At 37.0% G+C, this 25539-nt stretch overlaps 1 protein-coding gene across 2 annotated transcripts in view; it reads left to right on the top strand.

The window, feature by feature from the left end:
• PELI2 (pellino E3 ubiquitin protein ligase family member 2) overlaps positions 1-25539 on the top strand; it is a 145418-nt gene that overhangs the window by 33994 nt on the left and 85885 nt on the right. For both annotated transcript variants that reach the window (XM_084893908.1, XM_084893907.1), the window contains exon 2: positions 14937-15066. In XM_084893908.1, the coding sequence (XP_084750034.1) occupies positions 14937-15066 (130 nt within the window). The remainder of the gene's footprint in view (positions 1-14936; positions 15067-25539) is intronic.

The following is a 25539-nucleotide window of genomic DNA, read 5'->3' as shown; positions in this document are numbered from 1 at the left end:
CTCATACCTTTGAGGCATCTGTGCATAGGTTTTAAGATCTCTATTTAAAATATTGCATACCTTGGGAGGAAAAAGCGAGGGGGTCGCTTCCACGATGTGTGCATAGATTAAGGTAAGTTTTTGGGTGAGATGGCAGAGCAGGGCGAGGATAAACTCGGGACTCCACTGTGGGGCAGGGCGGAGTTATATATAACTGGACCCTAGCCCTCACCCAACCAATCAGGGTCAGCCAAAGCAGTGACATCACCACAGTGTAAAACCCTAGGACTTGGAGAAATTCGACCTCTCTTCCGCCATGCTGTCAGCATGAGTGGGACAGAGCCCATGCTAGCATGGAAGAATCTTTTGTTTATTGCATCGGACTCGGCTCCCTGGTGGTCCTTGGGGATCAAGAAGTCTGGGCGTAACATTGGGAAGTGTATTATGTATTGTGAATTGTGAATTCACTTGAATTAAACTTAAATTGGGTAATCTTTATAAGTTAAGACTGTGCTCAAAGTTCATAGATGCTTTGTTGAGTGTAGTCAAATTCTTGATTTCTTTCTTAAGTTTTGTTGATGAAACCTGGGAAAAACTCAGAAAGCAGTTGCATGACCAATAGTCAGCAGAAAGTCTAGAGAAAATTCCTGTTTTAATTGGTGATGATCTTGATTCAGCACAGGAGAGTTTAAGAATGTCTAAGTGGGGTGCAGCCATGGCCTTACAGCCCGGAGTGGAAGGGTGCAAATCTTTAAGAATACCATCTGCACCACCTCCGCCTCCATGTGTAAACTACTTGTAACCAGGTAGAAAGGATTAAAGGAATTTCTCAGCAACTGCCAATAATTCTTTATCTTAAAATCTTTCTTTCCTTAAAAATAAAAAAATAAAAAAATAAAAAATGGAAAAAGTTAAAAAAAAAAATGTAGATGAAAGACCATCGCTGAAACTTCCCCTAAAGTAAGCAGGATGTGGGGGAAAGGAAGACACGTGGCGATTCAATATGGACGCCACACCCCAAGAAAGCCACCATAAGAGGCCTCATATTCGCCATCTTTCTTTTTCCAGCTAGTGAGTTAAAGCTTTTACAAATTCATAATGCATCAGGGGTTTCTGTGCTCATGAGAAGCAAAAAGGCCAGTTTAAAAAACGAGTGCGCATAAAATATTGCATATCTTATATTTTTATACTTGGCCCAAGAGCCCGTGTCTGTCAGGGATAATGCAAATATTTTGTCTTTTTCTTTTATTTTTAAAGGGCATTTACTGTCTTTTGTCACATGTACAGAAGACACATTTCTCCTGCCCTCTTCCATTTTTGGTGATGGTGGGCGACTTTAACAGGTCTTGCTTCCCCATAATTTTCTATGCTTGTCACAGCTGCATTCTGGGCAGGATTGATTTTTTTTGAGAAATCTATGGGATAGTCATTGCCAATATTGTTATTAAGAAGAAACTTTAAAACAGACCTTTATAATTATGCTTGCTATTTTCCTTCTGAAGGCAGGTGTAAGGGTAAATATCGTAAATGCTTTGATCTCCTCAAAAGCAAAACAGTTTAAGGAGGAAATATTATGGGGATTATGTCCCTGGCAGAAAGCACTATGTAACTGTCAAGTGTGTGTGGTGGTTAACATTAAGATTCGGTGTTAAGTGCCAAAATGCCAACTTGAAAGAAACCATTTCCCCATGGATAACCAAAGTAAAGAAATTAATTTAAACAGAGTTTAAGAATGAAGATGGATTTTAATGAGTGCCATATTATATTGATTGATCCAATATAATCTTATAATTGATCCCATTAATTATCTCTTACCCTTTCGTTCTTTCCCTATTTTAAGTATTTTTCCAGATTACTCTATATCTGATGTAATACTGCATAGTGGATTATTTATTAATGAATTTTGGAATTAGATACTTGCCTTCTCTGTGGCCAAGTTTCAGTATGGATGGCTAATGAGGCCTCTGTATCAGGGATAACAGAGTGGACTCTTAATGGCAGTGGAGAGTCTGGACCAGGTGATGTCCAAGGTTCCTCAACCCTAGATCCTGAGAAATCTGATAGAACTTTATACATAAGAAGACTGAAGTCTAAAAGATAAAATGATTTTGCCTCTTGGATGTTTAGAACTTAAGGAAATGACAGATGAGCTCATCTTTTTGTGTTTACAGCTGGAGCTTAGAAAGAAAAAGTGAAAATGAGGTTGAGGGTAACTGGGTGCTGCTGACCAGTTTTCTGGGGGTGTTGTCTGCCCACTCCCAGCACAGTACTCTGAGGAGCCCCTTTGACACATCTTTGTCCACCCTGAGAGCTCACATGTCACATGGCCTTTGCATATACGGCCTCTCTGCTTCTCCTTGCCCCCTCCCCACCTACTGTGAATTTTTATTTCCTATCCAATGCATTTCTTTCTAAACTCTCTTTAGACTGTTGTTTACCCTATACTTAACTGGCCCCAGGCATTTCATCCCTGGTGCTTTGTTATTTACACTGATCTGTTTGTATGTAAGCGTTATTCATTTCTCAAGGGACTGAACTTGCTGAACATGTTACATGCATTTGATAATACTTCAACTATTGGAATGTACCTGTTCAGTGAGGACATTAAGTCGGTGTTTGGGTTTTCATCTCAGCTCTGTGATTGTGGACAGATAGCTTAACCAATGCCTCATTTTCTCATCTATTAGATAAAGATATTCATAGGGCCTTCCTCATAGAATTAAGAAGATCATGTGAGTTAATACATGTAAAGTGCTTAGAACGGTGTTAAGTAGGCATTTAATAAGTTTTAGTTATTATCTGGACTGAAGCTAAGAAGCATTAACAAACAAATTACCGGTATTAGTAGAGTTTATTTTAGAAGACAAAGCAAGTTTGGGGCTTAAATAAAATGATGTTAAGTTTCTTTTAACAAAGGTCTTCTCCAAATAATCCAAAAAATAAGGCTGAAATTTAATAGACATTTCCTTTCTCATGGAATATCCAACATTGAGCAATCCACGATTGCTGTAGTCCACAGGGTCATTCAGGAATCCAGGTTTCTTTCATGTTGTTACTCTCAGAAAGTTGGTCTCACTCACATAGTATAAGCTCTTCGGTCTCCTGTATGTGTTCCAGCGCTCCGGGAAGAGCAAGGTCAGGGTAAGTGGTTTTATTTTTAAGGAAAGGAGCCAGAAGTTGTATGCATCACTTGTGGTGCTGTTCCGTTGTCCGCTGTGCCACTGTCCTAAAGAGTCACACCTAGCTGCAAGGGGAATTTACAGGACTCCCTCTTAGGGACTAGTTAAGAGTTCTGCCACCGAATAACTGTAAGACATTGGGAAAATTGCTTAACCTTTTTGTGTCTATTTTTTATCTTTAAAATGGAATAATAAGATATGGTGATGATTACAGTAAGCTAATACATGTAAAGCATTCAGGACAGTACCTGGTACAAAGGAAGCTTATTGAAACATCAGTGATTATGACTATTATTTTATTAAAAGGAAGCAGGTGGAGAGAGGACTGGGGGACAATGAAAGTCTTCCATGAGAGGAAAACCAGACCCAGGCTCCCTAGCTCACCTCACTACCTGCGGTTTCTGAGTGGCTGCAGCTTTGTTGTAATTGCTGTAAGTCCCAGGAACTTTGGGGCCCCTGTCTTGCACAGGTCATGTATAGGCCTCCTTGGGTCATTGTGAGGAAGGTTTATGAGCTGTGTTTAGTATTTTTACCTCTCAAATTTTCCTTTCCAGATCTTCTTTCACTGTAGCTTGTCATGTATATACTAAGGAAATAAAGGAAACATTCTATTTATAACTATATTGATTTATCATTATAACATTCATTCTTCCTTATATATAATAGTAAAAAGTAAAGTGAGGTTTCATTTCTTGAAATCCATTTCCTATTGATGTCAATTAGAGAATTTGTGTGTTAATGGGAAAGGCAGTATACAGTCCAGTTATTTCTAACACTCCACTGCTTTTTTTCTTTAAGCCATTATTATCCCATATCTTTTAGTAACACAGTGGACTGCATGGTCTATATACAGCAACCGTGGCAGTCCTCAAACTTTGCTGCTTTGGGCACTATTCTAGGAAATGGTTCTGCACATGCCATGATAGAATAGTAGATCAAATAGATTGGGAAATACTGCATGCTGTATCTGCCACTTGGAGATTCATAGGGCATATTAGCATATTAAATTTTCGAGAAAGGTGATAGCAGAAAAACCTGTTTAATTTTCTTTAGCTCACCTGACAAACTCTTGAAGATGAACTTCTTTATTTTTGTTTATTGGGTTTGTGAACACTACTACTATAACTATTCTAGAAAACAGGGTTCTATATATTCAGGTTTGGGCATTTGAAGAGTCCTGACCCACCTCAAGGTTTAACATATTAGGCTGCTAATTCTGTGAGGTGACTGAAATTTCTGCTCTTATTTGTCGTTAGAGTCAAGGTGTAAATATAAAGCCCAGTAACATGTTCATCTGGAGAAAAGGTATCAGGAAGATGGTCCCATGTGAGGGCATTAGAAGTTTGACATTGCCTGATGGGTGGTGTTGAGAATTCTCTTCTAGGAATTAATCCAGAAAGAGATATTTTATTTTATTTTTTAAAAATATATTTTATTGATTTTTTTACAGAGAGGAAGGAAGAGGGATAGTTAGGAACATCGATGTGAGAAAATTATCAATCAGCTGCCTTTTGCACACCTCCTATTGGGAATGTGTCCACAACCAAGGTACATGCCCTTGACTAGAATTGAACCTGGGATCTTTCAGTCCTCAGGACGATGCTCTCAGCCAAACCGGTGAGGATGAGATATTTTAAATTTACACTTTTCAGAAGTCTGTTTGTACTCTAATGATAAATTACATGAGTTTAAAATTAGACTAAGGTTCTACATAAAAGAAGTAATTATATCCATATCAAGAACATCGGTGGTAGAGGTAGAAAATTGGGGATTTTTTTTTTAAATTTAAAAAAATACTAGCTATGATGCATCCAAAGTGTTTTTTTGTAGAGTGACAGCTGTGAAAAACTTAGTTCTGCTTGTCTGCCAGAGATAATCCATGCATAAATGGTATTTGTGAATGTAGCCATTTAACAATTTAGACATATTGTGGCCTTTTATTGTGTATAAATTTATATTTTCTTCTCACCCTAAGGGTTGATTTTCTTTCTGGGTCTTATTTCAGAAATGAGTACTACTATACCATTAGAAATTATAGAAATGAGGCCACCTTATTATTATATTTAACAAAATACATGCTTTTAAAATGTTTAATTCTCATTTTAAAATACTCAACATAGACATTTAGAAGATGCAAAAAATATAAAAAAAGAATTAAATCACATAATTATACTATCAACAACCATTGTTAATATTTTGGCTTATATATTTCAATTTTTCCTATGAATATTTAATATTTTGAACATATTAGCAATATCATATGTAGATTTTGTTGTACTATTGTTTTGTTAATCCTTTTTCATTGCTAAGAATTTGTGGTAAATGTGATTTCACATGTAGTGTTACATTATCTACTTAATCCATTATTATTGAATATTTATGTTATTTTCAGTTTTTTACTGTTTTGTATAATGACAGAATTTAACATCTTTATGCATAAAACTTGACTTGCATTTCAATACTATGTGCTGAGCATAGAACCTTAAAATTAGAATTACAGGTCAAAGAACATGAGTACTTTTATAAGGTTGTTGGTGTATGTTGCTAAATTATGTTGCAGGGAGATTATTACCAATTAAGATTCTCACCAGTTGTATAATAGAGTACTGTTGCACTTTAAAAAATTGGTAATTATATTGGAAAATAATGATATTTTGCTTTCATATGCATGTTTTTTATTCCTGATTAGATTGAACATTATAAAAACCTAATAGCTACTATTATTTTCTCCCCCGATTTTCTATTCACGTTCCTTACCTAATTTTCTTTTGTGTATTCATGGGGATGTCTGTGTTTTTCCTTTCATTTGTAAAAACATTTATCTATTAAAGATAATAAGCTTTTCTCATATATTTGCAATATTTTTTCTAGTTTTGTTACATGTGTAATTTTATAATTTTCAGTATGAAGAAGTCTCAGACTTTTATGTGTTTAAGATCTTTTTCTTTGTAATTTTTTTCTCATTGCTTTTATGTTTTAAACTTTATTTCTAATTCTGGAATAGTATAAATATTCAACTTTGTTTTCTTTGGTTTTATGACTGTTGTTCACATTTATCTTTTGAGTATTTTAGATTTTGTGTTGTGGTAGAATATAAGATGCAGCTCTCAATAGTTGCTTTTGGTGGTGTTTTTTTCCTTCAAAGAAACTGGTCAGTTTCTGCACACAATTAATTGAATAATCCAATTTCTTTCCCACTGACTGCTGGTCCTTCATCTTCTGTTACTTTTTTATATACTTAAGGTCTATTTCTGTCCATTGATTTGTGGCTTTTATTCTCAAGTAATGTGTTATTTTAATTATTATAGCAATAACACTGGTTTTGTGTATTCTTTTTCTGTAGTGTATATCCTTTATTTCTGGTTTAATGTTTTTGGTTAAGCTAGGACTTTTAGACTAGTGTTCAGTACAAATGTAACAGGTGAAACATTTTTGTTTTGTTCCTGATTTTTTAATGTTTTACCTTTAAATAATTTATGGGAAAGAAATATTCTTTTATTCTTGGCTCCTAAAAACATTAATCTGGAACAGATGAATTTTACTGTATTAAGCCTGAATTTAGAATTAGAAGTTGTTTATAAAGTGAGTTTTTCTAAGTGAATCACATTTTACCAGAACTTGCACTATGAATTCCAAAATGTTCCCTAGAGAAAATGCTTTGGCCTTGAGCAAAATACATTTTTTGATTCCAGCATGTTTCCTTTCCCTCAAAAGGCAGTAGTAGAACATTTTCTTAATTACCAGATAGAAAAACATCTCTAAGCAAGAGATGGAGTTTGAGAATGTCTCTTAGTCCTTGGCATTATTCAGAGGAGCTACAGTAACCAAAAACTATCAAATTCTAGAAATCTTTTTTCTTTTTTCTTTTAATAAATTCTTTAATGAGAACCAAGGTCTGTAACATACATAGCAATAACTGCCCTGGCCTATGCATTCTGCTGTAACCCAAGTTTTGGGCTAACCAACTACTACATTTAATTCACATCAAATTCTAGAAATCTTTAGGATAGAATTGCACTAGGATTCAGAATCCTTCTACTGATAGGCTGTGTGACCTTGAAGGTGCCTCTTCATTGACTTGCTTGACCATCTGTACCAGCATTGTGCAGTAGACTTTTTGTGATGGTGGAAATGTTCCGTAGCTTAGCACACAGCATGTAGACACTGTCCACCTGTGGCTGTTGAAATGAATCATATAAGTTTAATTTCATTAAAATTTAAATAATATTTTAAGAATTTGTAAATTTGGAGATTGTGGCAGGGTGGGGAGGCTCTGATGTGTTCTGATTCTTAAATTATTGATAATATGCCCCTGAATTCATATTGTACTAACATACATGGCTATTGACTTATTCTCATATCCATGTAAACATGATATTATTTATGGTTATTGACAAGTTAATGTATTTTCAGGGTGAATATGAAGGTGTGTGTTCTTTTGTGTTTTTTTTTTCTCTGCAGCTGGAGATTTAATGCTTCAAACCCAAATTAACTTCTTGATAATATGGATTGTAGCACTGAAGGACCAGTTCTTATACAAAGCAACCTTTTTATTTCAGATATTTTTAAAATCTTGTGTTTTAAGCTATTAGTTATATGTAGGTGTCGTAGAAATTGAAAAATCTTCTTTAGAAAAGTTAATATGAAAGGGAGTAGATCTATATAACATCATTAGACATGACATACAGCCATGAATGTCTTCATGCTTCGTAGCTCATTAAAAAATATTTATATTTGGTATAAAATTACTCCTCCTGTCCCCCAAATTCTGGTACAGGTAATTGAATAAAGCAAATGTGTTTTATATTTTAAATTGTCTTGAAGACTCAATTGTTGTATACAATATAAATTATATATCTTTTTAGTAGGGAATCTGTTAGGGCATTGGCCAGTACTGTTCAAAAGTTGATTTTGCTTGCTCTGGCAAGTCCATATTTCTAGGAATTTCTAAAAATTCTCTATGCATACTCTAAAAGTTTAAAGTAAATAAACATTAGTAAAGCATATATTTAGTGCCTTTTTTTTTTTTTGGAGTAGTAAGAGAGGCATGCCATGAAATTTTTTAAAAGGAAAGGAGATTAGGAAATAATTATTAGAAGTAGTTAGGATTAATTAGAGTAAGTTATGATGCAGAAAAAATTTCAATGCTAGTTTTTATTTCTGGATTTAATACTCAGACTTTGGGCTAATAATCAAAATTTTTTTGTATGATCAAGTTCTTTATTTTCTATGCCCATAGCTTAATACGTATTAGATGATGGCCTGAATGCTAGTTTAAGGTGCTTTCTTTTTTAGGCAGCCTCTGAGATGCTCACTTTTTAGAGGCCTCTTACTGTAGTAGAAGTTGTTTAGAATCAATGCTTTACCAAATATTTACTAATTTTATCCTAATTCTTTTATGTCTAAATTTGGTTTTTGGAGAATAAGACCTTTTCACATACATTATATAGATTTGAGGGATGACAAATTTTAATTGGCATAATGATTTATTGAACGGGAAAAATGCAATGTGAAACTTTATATTTCACTTCCCTCTTTGAAGAAGTATACAATTTCTTTTGCAAATCCTATTTTCTCATAGCCAATTTAAAAAGAGACACATTTGAAATTATCTCTAATTTTAGACTTCTTCCTTTAGAATGAAATAGTAGTCTTCTATATAATATTTTGATGGGTATATATTTGATACTGTATGTATGTCTTTAGCCCCAAGTCTTTGGGTACTGAGGAAGTCTCTTAAGTTAATTTGCTTTTGAAATGCAGGGTATCATTTAATTTTTGTCATATGATGCTGTGTAACAAATCATCTCCAGATTCAATGACTTAAAACAATAATCATTTATTCTCATGAATCTGTGGGTTGGTTGATGTGTCTGTCTGCTTTAGTGTTTTTGCTTCCCGCTGCAGTGAAGTGGTTTGGGCCTCCTCCACGTGCCTCTTACCCTCCTTGGCAGGCTGGCTGGGACACATTTTTCTATGGCTGTGGCACAGGTGCCAGGCAGAGGATAATCCCAACTGCCAAGCACATTTCAAGGCCCTGTTTGGACCACATTTGTTAACATCCTACTGGGCAAAGCAACTCACAAGGCCCCACCCAAAGTCCAGGGCAGGGAAATTAACTGTAAAGATTAAGTCATGGCTAAGGGGGCAAGTCTTCAGTGAGGAGTAGAGTTGGGACCAGTAGTTCAATCTACAACATTCAGTATATACACCTGACCATTTTAATTTAGGTGATAAGAGGCTAAAGTAAGCACAGGTTAAAGTGGAAAGCACAGATGGAAAAGGAATATGTGGGACTTATTTTTTTCACATTTATAATTGATAAAATGTGTAAAGAAGTATGGAGTAAGATAGTACTACTAACTCAAAAATAAGATCTGATAAATCTTGACCTAGTTGTTCTTGACTTGTACAAATCTTGTACTGTATCAGATTCATTTCTTGGGCTTTTCCCTTCATGTGATATTTTCCCTTTTTTTAGGAATTAAAAATTACTGCAGGGTAATATTTAAAAAATAATTTTTGCCCATAAGGTAAAAAGTAGATTCTTTGACACAAAGCATTCATATGATATTAATAAATACTTAATCAGAAGTGTTTTGGACTGTTGGAGCCAACGGCAGAATAAAAGAAGTAGTCTTACATGTTTTAAGAGTAACAGAAATAGCCTTTCATATTCCTGACTCATTGCGTACCTCCAAGTATTCAATGAAAAAAGCTGTTGGCCCGCTAGCAATGCTCAAAAATCAAAGCTTCAATACAGTAAAGAAAAACTAGATCTTGTGCGATTTGGTGATAGTACCAATTTGAAATGGAGAAAACTTCAAAGGAGCAAATGGCTAACTATTGGATAATATTCTTTTCATAAACAATTTATTTTTTTTTTAGGTAGATTAGAGAGCATGTTCCTTTGTTGGCCTTCGGGAGGAAGAAGCAAGTAGGGAAATGTGACCCTCCTGAGTCTATAGATTCTAAATAAGAAAGACCAGTGATTGCCCAGGGGTCAGGGCAGCTGTGGTGCTGTTGAGACTGGGATCAGCCTCCAGGTCTCTCCTGAGCTAGATAGCTTTGCCCTCATCTCTAACAATACACTGCTCCTGAATCCAAATGGTAGAATGTTATGCCTTCTGACTCTATGGGGATGGAAAGAGGTTCTGAGTAGTTCAGGGACTTGTGCAAAGTCACACATGAGATTAGACGCAGAGCCAGGATACAGTCTCCCTCTTGCCTTCACACTTTACCTTGTGCAGCAGGGGGCTGGATGAGTGTGGGTGGGGATGAGGGGTATAAATCCTTGTGCAGAAGAACAGCTTAAAATCTTGAGCATAGGGGTAGTACTATGTTCCTGATATAAAACAAGTTTTTTATATTTCACCTTGGGAAATATTTTGTATGGGGAAACTAGAAAACCGTGAGATAAGAGCAAGGCAATCTGGAGGTATACTGGTCACATATCAACTGCCACAAGGATGTGAGAGTCTTTTGGAACTGTAGCCAGTAGTTAAAATAACAACCGCAGCCTTCACCTTTCTTGCACTGGATGCAGATAATTAGTTGGATGAAACGCCTTCTGTGTCCAATTTGAATGGAAATGTTTACAAGAGGTTTTGGAATCTCTCTTTAAAACTGAATTTGTAAGTTTGTGTTTATCTTTGTAGCTGAGGAAACTGAGGCCCACTTAAGGTAAGCTTGCAGCACTAGCTAGGAAAAGCATTGGAGCTAGAATTCCTGTCTTGATCCTTATACCACTATCATTTCCATACAAATATGGTGACTGTTTTATTGAGCTTTTCCTCAGTTTTAAGGTACCATGCAGAGTGAAGGGGGAATGCAGAGAAATAGAAAACTCAGCGAGCATGCAGTTCAATGACCTATAATAATGTATAATAATAAAAGCATAATATGCTAATTAGACAGGACAGCAAAACGTCCTTCCTGGACCAAGCCGCAGTGGCTGTGAGGGCTGAGGGCAGGCAGCCGGAAGCGGCTGCAACAGTGGGAAGGCTGGAAGTGGGAGGGAAGACTCTGTGATAGTGTTCGGGCAGAGACAGTGCTTCACTTGAATTAGGTCAGGGACTGAAGGAGAGACTGAAGCAGGGAGAGGGATACTGTGCTGAAGGGTTGGGCTTGTTCCAGACATCTATTACTGTGTAACCAGCTACGCCAAGCTGAGTGGCTTGAAACAACAACAATTTTATTTATTGATTCTCTGGGTAAGGAATTTGGACAATATTCAGCTGGGCAATTCTTCTGTCCCACATGGTGTCAACTGATGTCACTTGGTGGAAGTCAGCTGATGGAATGGCTAGTCTAGTGGGTCCAAGATGGCTTCATGCGCACAACTGGTACCTTAGGGTAGTTGGGTGGCTGGGCGCAGCTGGGGCTTCCAACTGGAATGCCCATGCATGCCCTTCTCAGCATGGCGGTCCTAGGTTTCTTCCATGGCAGCTCATAGCTCCCAGGAGACCCAGGCAGAAACTGCAAGTTTTTCCAGACCTGGCTTTGGAAGTCTCCGACCTTTACTTCCTCCCCATCCTGGTGGAAAACAAGTCATTATGGCCAGCCCTGGTTTAAGGAGGGGGCTTAGACTCACTTCTCAGTGGGATAAGTAATGGGAATTACTTATCTTTGATTTACCACACTGTATTCCTTGATGAGAGAGCCATTGGTGTATTCAGGGAGACAGTCAGATGGAATGGTAGATGCATGACACATGACCAGATGCTCTTTCAGATTTGGAGGCAAAGATCAAGCAGTAGTGGATTGAAGATTCAACAAGTATAATTCAGTGTTCATTGCTGTAGCCCTACTATTTGGCATTATAAAAATGAATGACCATGTCGCTTAACCTAATTAGAAACTTGTCTCATCTTAACTCGGATTTTCACTGCTATCTTAGTTACTTCCAATAAGATTTTTCACTGATCTAATTGTATTAAGTAGTCAGTATAAGTAGACGGGCATATCACTTAACCTGCAATATCATCTGCATCGGTTAAAATATCTCTGCGTAGGTTAAGGTTGACATTTCTGGTTTTTGTTTTTTCCCTTTATAATAGGTACGACTTGTAAGTAGCAGAATCCACTTGAGTTAGCTGGAACTAAAAAGAATTTCATGAACAAGGGTTAGAGTGTATCTGGGCCAATGGAAGCCTTTGAGGATCCTCTCTCTTCATCTCTATTTGCTACTTGTCTGTTCACCTGCTTCATCCTTCACTTCCTCTGCTTCGTCGTGGACATAAAGATTGTGACATCCCCACAGACCCCTGCTTACATTTTATAGCTCTAGCCATCCACACAGAGGGCAGGTTGCCTGTCTCATTTTTGTATTTTCCAGGATAAGGATGTCATTGACCAGCTTGGGCCAGATGTCGGCTTCTAGCCAAGGCAGGGCGGAGAGTGCTGACCCGTCCATTTCATTCACAGGTGTTAGGGCTCACCTTGGGCAGTGAAGGGATAGTGTTGATGCGAGTAGATCCCTAAAATGTGTGTGCCATACTCTTACTAGGTTAGATTCTTTTGACCAGATGATAGTTGAGAGGAAGATGCATCAGAGAGCCAAGGATCTAGTTAATATAGGAAATATGCTTAAGGACATCAGATATTTTCCTGGTGACTTTTAAAGTTATTGGACAGTTTGAGGATTAAAACTCATCTTTTTTTACTTTCGATCACTTTATGGGCAATCTTCTGGTAGAGTCGTGTGTGTGTGTGTGTGTGTGTGTGTGTGTGTGTGTTTGTGAAATCTGACCAGATCTGGTACCAGTTGCCTCTAGGCTACAGTGGTGAAAATTTCTTCTGTTTTATTTAGAGTCCTGGCTGTAATTGATTCATACTTTCCTCTTAATACAGAATGTTCATCTTGATTTAAGTGATACGAAAAAATATTAAAGTGGGTTTTTAATGGTTGTTTACTCATGGATATGTTCATTCTACTAATCACACATATGTTTTAAAAATAATGTATGCTATTCTGATCTTGCATCAGAAAAAGGATATGAACAGACTTGAAATAAATTATCTCTGTATTCTAGAGACTTTTATATAGCTGACTTTCTTTTGTGATGGAAATGGTAATATTAAAATACAGCAGGAATAACTTCTGGTGAAAATCAAGATCTATTGTCATACTTTAGCTACCCAATTGTAAAACATACATACAAAACCACTTGATTTCAACCTTTACTGTTCTCAGTGGACCCCATATCCCCCCTCTGCCATACTGGCCACCATACCCTTCTTCTGGGTGTGAGTGGACAATGGCAAAGGCAAAAGAGTTAAGACAGAGGCAGGCCACCAGATGTGCTGTCCCTGCCTTTGTGGTTTGGAAGGAACCTTGGAGCTGTCATATTTATTCATGTAAATATGACCTTCTTTGGATTCTCTTCTTAAAAAGAATTTCCAAGAGAGAGGTAGAGAATCATCATATCAGTGTGGCAACTTGAGACAGTGATTGGAACACATGAGGGGCAGTTAATTTAGAGTTAGAGAATACTGTTGAAAACAGAAAGCTGCCTGCAATCCTGCATTTATATTTATTTATTTATTTATTTATTTATGTATGTATGTATGTATGTGTGTGTGTGTATGTATGTATGTATGTATGTATGTATTTTTATTTACTCACACTGGACAGTTATTGTGTTGGCTGTTGTCTTTTTAAAAAATATATTTTCATTGATTTCAGAGGAAGGGAGAGGAAGAGTAAACACTGGTATTATCTTAAGGTATCCTATATAATAAAAGCATAATATGCAAATCAACTGAACTGCTGAACAACCAATCAGCAGGGGTGAGGCTGATGAGCAGGCAGCGCCAGGCCAGCCAAGGGTAGAGAGAGGGGATGAGGATGGGAGCGCAGGTAGCACCAACCAGCAGTGGTGGGGGTGGGGTGATGGGGAGGTGGGGCAGGGCCACACCAGCTGGCATCATCCCCTGATTGAACTCCTGGTCACCTCCTGCAGAAGCGGGCCTAGGCCATCAGTAGGACCTCCCAGACTATGAGAGAGTGCAGGCTGGGCTGAGGGAAACTACCTCAATGTACCAGGCCTCTAGTTAATATAGGAAAACTGTTTAAGGATATCAGATATTTTCCCAGTGACTTTTAAAGTTACTGGATAGTTTGTGGACTAAAACACAATCTTTTTTTTACTTTGGATTACTTTATGGCCCATCTTCTGGTAGAGTCATATTTTATGTTTAATTTTTGCAAGCTATTTCTTGGCTAACCTGATAGCATAAGGTTCAAATAGAAATGGGAATGAGGGTAGAGAATTTAGAACATACAAGAATGCAAGTAACTAAATTTGGTCTTCTTACAAATAAAGATCTTACAGACATTAACATGTTTTGGGAGTGAGAGGTGAGGTTTAATTAGTATGCTATTTTCTAACTAGTTCATTTAGAAATATTTCTTGAGTGTTTCTCTGGGGTCCATTCAACGATGCTGGCTGAATTGAGCCAGCACTAATATTGTCTCTGTAGGCTTATCTTTCTTATTTATACTCTGTCTCCTTACAAAAAGATTTGAAGAGTCTGACTTTATAGGATAGAAAACCTATAATTACATTGTACATCACTCCTAAATTAAGTTTCTGGAAGTGATTTGAATTTCATTACAGCTGATGTCTGTTTTGCTGCCCTTTCCTTTTGTGGGGTGTTTAATGGGCAGTTCTTCATGACCATTCTTGTCTTTTCCCTTGGATTCCATCTAACTTTTCTTCTTAAAACTTTAAAAATAATTTTTGAATAAGTGAACTCTTTCATCTTCGTTTACAGGTACAATGGTGCTTTACCTAGTGGAGACAGAGGCCGGAGGAAAAGTAGATTTGCTCTCTATAAACGAGTCAAAGCTAATGGAGTCAAACCCAGCACGGTCCACGTGATATCCACGCCACAGGCATCCAAGGTAGGTGGTGGCTCCTGCACCGCCAGGAAGAGCTCAGCAGACAGTGCCTCATGGTGATTCCTTGTTATTCCTTGTCCTTTCCATTTTATTTCTCTGTAGGACAGTGTTTCTCAACCATTTGAGACTGGATAATTTTTGGTTGTGAAGGGCTGTCCTGTGCATTGTATAATATTTAGCAGCATCCCTTGATCCACTAGATGTTCGTAGCACATCAGTCCCAAGCCACCACCAACTGCCACCAATGTTGTGACAACCGAAAATCCTCCAGATTTGACACATGTCCTCTGGGTGTGGGTTGAGAAAAGCCTCCTGCCCAAGAAGTATCAAGCACCAAGGAAACAGGAAAGGAAAGATGAATATTTAGTGGCAAGATTTTCACTACAACCTAAAGATTTCTGCTTTAGGTTATAGTGAAGCTAGCATATGTCAATTTAGAGTAGTTGTGGTTGAAAGTTAAAAGATATTCTTAAGAGTGTTTTTTTGTTAAATCTTGGTATAAACAACATCAAGATTTTTTTTTTCTTCTATAGAGTAGGGGGTATTTTCATGTAATCTATGTGTATGTGAAATTGAATTTGTGTAATTTTTAGAAAGATTGGAAGTACATAGAGCTAAGTGCTGAAAGAAGTCTATACACATATGTCTTCTTATAAATTTCAAGTCAATAAAGTGTTAATTTTTAGGATTATTTTATATGTTCTCTGATATATAAGTGGGACAAAATCTCAGTTTCCATTTTGGTTGACATATTCTACCTGTTAGGTTTATGACTGTTTTCCTTTTAATTAAATAAAATTTTTAATGTATAATATAGTTTCCTTTTCTAGAAAACAATTATATTTACCTGAAGTATTTCATATGGGTCACTGGTTGTACACATTTATCATCGTGGGTTTGGACCATCTGGAACAAATAAGAGACTTGATTCTCATTTTTACTGTTCAGAGAGGAATGAATGGTTTCATAGAAGAACATGTGGTATTTATACTCAGTCTTAGAAACAGATCATTTTTGTTAATGTTTTTATTTAAAAAGCTCCTGTGATTGTTTCTGAAGCAGTTCCTTGGAAGAGTTTGCTATAATGTACCAATTAATATAGTCTTATATTAATGAGTGATGTTTAGACAAGAAGTATCAAGCACCAAGGAAACAGGAAAGGAAAGATGAATATTTAGTGGCAAGATTTTTTGCTAGGGAAGGGGGAATAAAGTAAAAATTTTGAGAAGGGAAGGACACTTTGTAGGAAAAACAAAGGAAATCAGCTTACAGAGATTCTGAGAAATCGAGGAGGTGAAATAGCAACAGAATTAAAAAAAGACAAGGAAATATGAGAAGCATTTTATAATCCAAAAATATTTGGTGCAGGACACCAAAACAGATGTTTTAAAGCATGGGATAAGTGCCAAAAATATTCTGTATTATAGATGTGGTCATTATAATTTTTTTCTCTGTGTTGACATTAATCTTTCCTTCCTCTGACTCTGTACCTTTTTATTATATTTACCTTTTTAAATCTCAGGTTTTATATTAATAAAATAGTTTCAGATATTTTTCGTAAATTTTTATATAAATCTTTGTTCAGGCTTCCTATTATGATAGAATATCAAAATTAGGTTCTATTGGTAGATCATTGGCAATTCTTTCTTAGTACTCACCTCCATCTGCTCAGTTTAGCTGTTATGTTTCATATCTTTACCTACATTTTACCTGAAGTCTTGTAGATTATAAATCTTTTGGTAGTTGTCTTTCTAAATCTGTGTTTAAAAGTATCACCCACATTATTAGTAGTAAGGCAAATTGGGTTTTGGTCTTAACCCTTTCGCATTTTGTAACTTGGGAAAAATATATTCTCAGGACCTCAGTTTCCTCATTTAGAAAATGAGAGTTGGCTCTAGGCAGAATCCATGTTGAATCAGATAAGGTACTTTGGTGATAGGAAACACCAATGATTCTAGCTTAAAAAGAAAAAAAGTAAAAATGGAAAAATTATTAAAGGATAGTTTGGGAAAATTATCCTTTAATAATTTGGGGAAAAGTTGACTAGGCTTTTCTCAAACTAGAGTATCAACAGGAGTAAACATGGATATTCTTTCAAGGGTGTTATAAAGTGACTTGGCTCCAAATACCTTCTATCTCTTTTAAAGGTTTTAAACTTTCAAGGAAGAGAATCTGATAGGCCCAGTCTAGGGCAGTTAACCATGACCAAGGGAGATGAGTAGACCAGAGATATTTATTGTGAACCCATCAAACACCCCGTTGCATTTCCCTCATGCATCTTATTCAACTTGATGCCTATAGATTGAGGGCCTCAAACCTAGTATTCCATCCTACCTGAACCTAGCATCTTAGTCACATATCCCTCCCCACAGTTCCCTCTCAGATTCCTATTTCTGAGCAGTTTTGCCCTGTCACTTCAGCTGTCACCTTCTCTGTTGGCCCCCTTGACACAATCTCTTATCTATTTAATTTTTTCTTCAGATGCTCTTCCTACTGCCTCACTTTAACTGAATCTTTATCAATATATTCTTTTCAGTCATATATATGTGTGTGTGTGTGTGTGTGTGTGTATGTGTATGTATATATGTATGTGTGTGTGTGTGTGTGTGTGTATATATATATATATATATCTTTTCCCATTCGTGGATTTTAGAAATAATCTTATTCTGTTTCCAGTTCAATCTTTTCTTTTTAACTCTACATTATTAACTTTAGCTGCCCTAACCCTACTCCTGACATCCCTGACCTACAGTTCACTCTCCTGCATATTTCAGTGATTCAGTGCCTGGGCAGGCCAATCTCTTTTTCTTCCCAATCCCTGTTTAGACGTACATTGGCATCCAAGGTTCATAAAGTGCTTTAACAGTGACTGCTCCTTTCATTCGACTTTTCCCATTGATCCTTGAAAATGACCATAATCTCCAGTTCATTCCACATGTTTTTACACTTCTTATTCCATCAAGACATCTGGCCCCTTTGCTTGTCCTTAATTGCCTCAGTTGTTAGCTCACGTGGCTTTTTCATTTATGTTGTTGACTTCACCCCAGATTCCCTTTCTCTGTACCTTTAGGCACCTGCTCTTTGTGAGTCCGTGGCTCTGGGCCCTTCCCAATCTCTGCTGGATTGTTTTTCTTGTATTTTTCTTGTTCACCCATTTCCCATCAGAGTGACCTTATCAAGAGTGGTTTGTCAGTTCTGAAAGTTCTGATATTGGTAATGAAAGGGTCATTTTTTATTGGAGTTACAAAAGTGAGAGCTAGATAAAAGGATGTGGTTACCGTTACTAGAATTTTAACCGTTGGCCTGTGACTGTGTTGTTTCCTCCCTCTGCCATAATTATTTCCTCTGTCCCACAGTCTGGGGCAAAACAGGGAGTACCCCTTTGCTGCTTGTAGTGGCAGTTGGGAAAGGGGACCTCTTAGTTTTCCATGCATGTGAGTGTCCTAGCTAAGTTAGAGGAAGATGGCAAGTATGTGCTACTGTTGTGTACTGTTGTGTACTGTTGTGTATAATCTTTAGTTGTATATATATTTGCTCAAAGATACTTCTCCTATTACATAATGTGTTTTAAAAGACAGAATCCTTAAGTCCTGTTTTACTTTTGACATTTCTATTACACATACATAGGGCAGTGGTCGGCAAACTCATTAGTCAACAGAGCCAAATATCAACAGTACAACGATTGAAATTTCTTTTGAGAGCCAAATATTTTAAACTTCTTCTAATGCCACTTCAAAATAGACTCGCCCAGGCCATGGTATTTTGTGGAAGAGCCATACTCAAGGGATCAAAGAGCCACGTGTGGCTTGCGAGCCCGTTTGCCGACCACTGCCATAGGGTATTTAGCAATTTATTCATTTGTTCATTTACTCACCAAATATTTGTCTAGCTAGCTCTTTCTATGGCCAGGCATCATGCTAGCTATTAGATATACTACAGTTAAGAAAACATGCCTGCATGGAACTAATTGTCTATAAACAGTAAATAGTCATGTGAATACATGTTTAACTGCACATTGTGAAAAAACAGTGATGGAAACGAATAAGGTGCTGTGAGAAAAGGTGGTGCAGAGCTGAGGTTGGATAGGCAGGGGGAAATCTGAGGAAGTGGCTTGTAAGCTGTTAGCTGTAAGGTGTAAGGAGGAACTGGCCAAAAGAACCCAGATCTGGAGTTCTTGTGAGTGTGGTTGGAGAATTTGGATTTTTTTCTCAGGGGAGAGAATGGCATGATATGACGGAGAGTTTAAGTTTATTTATGCTTTAATGATGCAGGGCAACTATTTTGCTCTTACATAACCAGTAAGTGGTATGATGATGGTAGTAGTGATGGTGCCTGATAGGTAAATATTCAGGGAACAACATGGTTTAAATTTAGCAACATTACTGTGGAAAGCTCTTCATCATGATTTTCCCTTTTTAGATTGTGCTGTATGGAAATCTCCTTTTTTGGGTTATTTTTACTTCTAAATTACTATTAGAATCACTTGGTTCCAGTAGGCATATTTCAGGGTGGAAAATATCAGTGGTCTTAAAAGGACAATTTAGAGGAAAATGAGAGCTATTTAGTGTGATTGGTACAACCAGGACTACTCTTTAGCTCTTTGTACTGGAATGGCTCTCCCGGTCGATAAGATATTGAAAGTCTTCCTTATCAGTCAGTGAATAAGGTAATGGCAACTGTGCAAAGTGATAGAATTAATATATAAATTTCAATGTAAGCTCTTTAGTTCAAGCTAATTTTGTAGGCTGTAGTCAGGTTTACCTTTGAAGCACTCACTGCCTATCTGTTTATCCAGCCTGGATCTTGGTGGTAATGGATGACATAGCCCCCATTTGGATACATTTTATCCTTTTAGGTATCATAAACGTGATATTCTGAATCTTAGAAGAAAAAAAGGAAATATCAGTAATAAACTGCAGCCCAGCACATCTTTTGATAGTATACAGGAATACAAACCTAAAACAAATAATTTTTATTTCTAAACTAGAGCACAACTTACTTCAACAAAAAATATAAGTATGAATGACCTAACTTTGTACCTTAAGGAATGAGAAGGAAAAAAGAAAAATGAGAAAAGGAAGCCCAAAGTTAGTGGAAGGAAGGAAATAACAAAGAGCAGAAATAAGATTTAAAAAAAAAATAGAAAAGATAAATGAAACCAAGATAAACAAAAGTAGACAAACCTATAGAGAGACTCCCCAAGAAAATAAGAGAGGACTCAAATAAATCAAATTAGAAATGAAAGAGGAGACATAACTGATACCACAAAAGTACAAAGGATTATAAGAGACGTTTATGAACAATTATATGCCAACAAAATAGTAAACCTAGAAGAAATGGATAAATTCCTAGAAACATACAAGTTACCAAGACTAAATCATGAAGAAATAGAAAAACTGAGCAGACCAATTGTTAGTAAGGATATTCTTAAATTTAAATTTAAAATAATTTTCTGACTTAAAGTAGGTATTAAGATTTTAAAAATACTACTTTTATGTGAATATGGCATTTAATGTTCTAGTCCTGATTGTTGCAAAACATATCTATTGAGATTAGAAAACAACTTTTAAAAAACATAAATCAAGGCTGTGAAATTTCCGGCATTATTGACATAGTTCCAACCATTTCACAAATAAATGCTTTAATAATTTACTTAACGTGCAATATTTAAGACCTTGAGGATAGATAATGGGTTTTGTTGAATTTATAGAGTTGGAAGGAACAACATATGAGACATATTAAACTTTATTGTCATAATTAATAAATATTGTCTCAATGAGAAATATTTATCTGAAAACTATGAATTTTGTACAGATGGTGCAAGTTTAGTGTTAGAGAGAAAAAAGTTGCCTCAGTTGAAATTCTAGAAAAACTTTTGGATATTTTCATTTGCTACTGTCTTACTATATTTAGTTATTGCTGTATAATGCCATAAAAAAAATCAAGTAAGCTACTTAACATTTGTCCTTGATATTTTTATATTTATCTTATATCAAATCTATTTCACCAAGTTGAATAACATAACTAAGAAATTAGAATTAAATTAATGAAGTATTTGCCTTTGGATGGGCAGCTATGGTATTAGTAATGCAGACGGGTCAAATATCATATAAATACTTGAATATTCACTTAATATCCTAAGAGAAAAACTATTAAATTATCCAAAAAATTACATGAAAATATACTTATTTGATGGTAAATTTGAAGAATATCATTAACTTGTAATAACATCTTGTTAATGTGTTGATTCTTGGAATTTAGCCAGTTGATATTTTCAAGGCAGATTGAAGGTAAACACAATTTTGTAAAATTAAGCTAGGTAATTAAATATGACAGTCCAATAAGGGATTTCCATGGTTTTAGGTGGTAATAGTGAATATTAAAATCTCAATATTATCTCAAAAATAGAGTTTAATTTACATTAGTTTAGTAAATGGTAATAGGAGATATACCTTGAACAATATTATGTTATAGAAAATATACACTGAGTGGCCAGATTATTATGACAACCCCATCAGTACTTCGTTGGGCCGCCTTTAGCCTTCAGTACTGTGGCGATTCTTCTTGACATTGACTCCACGAGATGTTGAAAGGTGATACGAGGAATCTGACACCATGCCTGATGAATAGCACTGTTCAGTTCTGTGATATTTGATGGTTGTGGAACCAACTACCTAATGGCTCTTTTAACTTCGTCCCACAAATGTTCAATTGGATTGAGATCTGATGTTTGTGGGGCCACCTAAGCAAGGTAAAGTCTCCCTTATGTTCTTGAAACCACTCCTGCACAAAACCAGCACCGTGGCATGGCCCATTGTCTTGTTGGAAGAAGCCATCTCCATTGGGATATGCCATTGGTCAGCAAACTCATTAGTCAACAGAGCCAAATATCAACAATTGAAATTTATTTTAAGAGCCAAATTTTTTAAACTTAAACTTCTTCTAATGCCACTTCAAAATAGACTCGTCCAGGCCCTTTTTTTGTGTGTGTGTGGAAGAGCCACACTCAAGGGGCCAAAGAGCTATATGTGGCTCGGGAGCCGCCGTTTGCCGACCACGGCCCTAGTCAGTTGGAACTTTCTTTTTTTAATTTAACCCATTTATCTAATCTGAAAGGAATTCATTCTGCCAAAGCCTTGATTTCTGCAGTCATTACTAATTTTATATGATAAAAAAAAAAAAAGTGTTGGGGGAGGGGGCAGGAGCTTGGGTGGGGGAGAAAGAGAAGGAGCAACAAAGTTATTTCTGAAGAGGAAAAAAAAATTCTCTCAAATCTAAGAATGGAAAAGGACGAGGAAAGAAGGAGTTGTAAACAAATCTGTAATCATACATACCAGAACAGACTGGAAACCATTTAAATCAGCAAAACATTTCCTGTGATGATACATGCAATTGAATTACATTTAGTTTCTAGGTTAAAAGTGCATATGAGTTAATCCCAAATAGATTAATGACAGGTATTCTTTGAACATTATATTGAGCTTCTGAATTTTAAAACACACTTTTGATAAAGAATAGGGATTTCCAGTTTCAAAATATATTTTAAATTAATATAAGCTTTTAAAAGGTAAGTCAGCTTCCCGTTTTTATTAGAATGAAAAGGTGTGAAGTTTGGCCTGGTTTTTCTGTGTTACATTAGGAAGACTCTAGTTCCACCTGGTTACTTTTCCCAGTATGAAAACCGAGGCCTGCTTTTCCTCCCCCTGACTACCCTATAGCTGCCAATTTGTACTTAATCCCTTCACCTCTTCCAGCCGTCCCCCAACGCCCTGCCATCTGGCCATCCTCAGAGTGTTCTCTGCATCTATGAGTGAATATGGTTTCTTTTTAGATTCCATTGTTGTGATGATAGATACTTATTTGTTGCCAATTTATTCATATTTTTATCTTTTATAATTGAAAAATGAAAGTTATTTAAAAAAATAAAACTGAGGCTCTGACTGGTTTGGCTCAGTGGATAAAACGTCAGCCTGCGGACTCAAGGGTCCCAGGTTCAATTCCTGACAAGGCAATGGACCTTGGTTGCAAACACATCCCCAGTAGGGAGTATGCAGAAGGCAGATGATTGATGTTTCTCTCTGATCCATGCTTCTAACTCTCTCTCCCTCTCCCTTCATCTGTAAAAAATCAATAAAATATGTTTTTTAAAAATAAAACTGAGGTCTAGAGTTGATAAAAGTCTTTACCACTTTTTTTTTTTTTTTTTTTTTTTTTTTTTGGTCAAAGTGTCACTGTTTCTGAACTTTGTGGACTCTTATGTTGCAAAAAGCACTTATAAAAACACAGCTGAGTGAAGATGTTTTTATTGCCTCCCTGACCATGAGCATCCCCACTGCAGTGGTGGCATTTCCAATGTGTCCTGCCTCTCTCCCTCCCAGAGCAGAATTTGTTGCTGTCTCCGCACCCTGTTCCCAAACCTGCTTCTCTCCAGCCCACTCTCCTGTACTTTTTGTCTTTCCTCATAGTCCCACCACCGCCTGCCTTGTAGTCTTAAGTAAGAACCTTGTTGTTATGCTTAACTTCCCTTTTCCTTAATGCATCTCCACCTCCAGAGAGTTCTCATCCTGTGAAATCTACATATGCATTGACCCCATGTCCCATCCTCCCCAACTCCATTGCAGTCCCTCTTGCAGACACTTGCAGTGGTTTTTGAAAGGACAGATGGATAAACCCATCCGTAGATTTCCCACAGCAGTTCAGGTCACAGTCTCTTCATGCCTATTAGATGTAACTCAGGTGTTACATATGCTTTTAAGGTAATGTGAAGCGCCCTCTCCTTCATATTGCCACGTCTGCTCAGGGACATCACTTCATCCAGTTGAAAGGTTGAATCATTCTTTGTCATGTATGAGATATGGCCCCAAGTCCAGACACTGGCACGTGACATTTTTCACAGAGTGGCCCCCATACCTTCCCAGCATCCCTTCCTCCACTAGCCATGTGAACGCCAAAGACAGTATTTCTGGCATTCAAAATTCGGCCAGTGGGGAATTGTAGAGGTTTAGTGTGTTTATGATCTTGTCCTTCACATATGTGAAAATAAGGACTTACTCTTAGTTCTGTTATTGGAATTCAGGGACCAGCTGTGTGGAGTTCAGATATCCCGGCACTCAGTGTGTGGTGTGATGGTCCTAATGAAAGCAGGAGATTTACTTCTCACTGATGAGAAACCTAAAGCTACAAACTGGATGCTCATTAATTTAATGCTTTCCCTTGATATATATCTATAGCTTTCTATAAAAATGTTTTTAGGCATCCATGCAGGTGGGAGGATGCATGCAAGCCAGATGTAAATAAGTCTAGAAAATGAACATAATTCCTTTCTGGTATTTTTGGTAACAATCCCTGTAAAGGAGATCCCACGCCTAGAAAATAGACGTTTCTAAATATCTGTTGGGACTCAGTTTTCTCATTGTCTACTTGTAATGTTGTGTCTTTGTGTTTGCTTCTACCCTTTCCCCATCCCCTCATCTTCTGGTTAGGGCCATGGTGCGGAGAGACAAATGTGGGGATGCCGAGGGAGGGCTGTGCTTCACCTACCCACCTTCCCGTGGGCAGCGCTCTGCTGAGGGCGCCACTTCTCTTTTTTGTCTTTGGCACTCCCGTGGCATCAGCCATTGTCACCTCACAGCTGGTTTGAAGCTGAAGCAGGTTTCAACAGCATTTGTTCGCTAAGGCAGTTATAAAGCTGCTTGGGCATTTTAACCACCATAAAACAATTACAGTGTGAAAGACCTTTTGGCAATTTAGCTAAAGGCTTTAGTGTCAGTGGAGATACTTTCGTTTATGAAAATTGGCACTCATGAAACATGCGAGTATACCTTTCCTCTGAATGCCACCACCTTCTACATTAGAATACTGCAAACCACTCATCAAACGTCCCACCTTTGTTGTTTTGGTTTATAGTCCACCATTTCTTAGGTGGAGTGGTTCCACAGGGATCATTTTGGTTGTTTAAATGTGAATCAGATTCAAAAGTGACCTACCGATTTAGTGCAACCCCTAATCAAAATTCCAAAGGCATTTTTTACAGAAATAGGAAAACAATCCTAAAATTCATATGAAATCACAAAAGACTTTGAAGAGCCAAAGCAATTTTGAGAAGAAAGAACAAAGTTGGAGGCATTACACATCCTGATTGCAAACTGTATTACAAAGCTGCAGTAATCAGAACAGATGGTATTGACATAAAAACAGGCACAGCACTGGCCAGTGTGGCTAAGTGGTTAGCACGTCAGCCTGAGAACCGAAGGGTCACAAGTTCGATTCTGGTCAAGGGCACATACCTGGGTTGCAGGCTCCCCACTCTGTTTGGGGTGCATGTGGGATGCAATTGATTGATGTGGGCTCTCTCACATCATTGCTTTTTGCTCTCTCTTCTTTCCCCTCCCCCCGTCTCTCAAAAAGCAATGGGAAAGTCTCCCAGTGAAGATTAACAAAACAAAAAGAAGAAGAAAAAAAGATCAACTGAACAGA

The sequence above is a fragment of the Pipistrellus hanaki genome, assembly GCF_964339955.1.
Source record: "Pipistrellus hanaki genome assembly, chromosome: 1".
Taxonomy (NCBI): domain Eukaryota; kingdom Metazoa; phylum Chordata; class Mammalia; order Chiroptera; family Vespertilionidae; genus Pipistrellus; species Pipistrellus hanaki.
The sequence above is the reverse complement of the archived record's forward strand: the minus strand, read 5'-3'. Positions and strand labels throughout refer to the sequence as shown.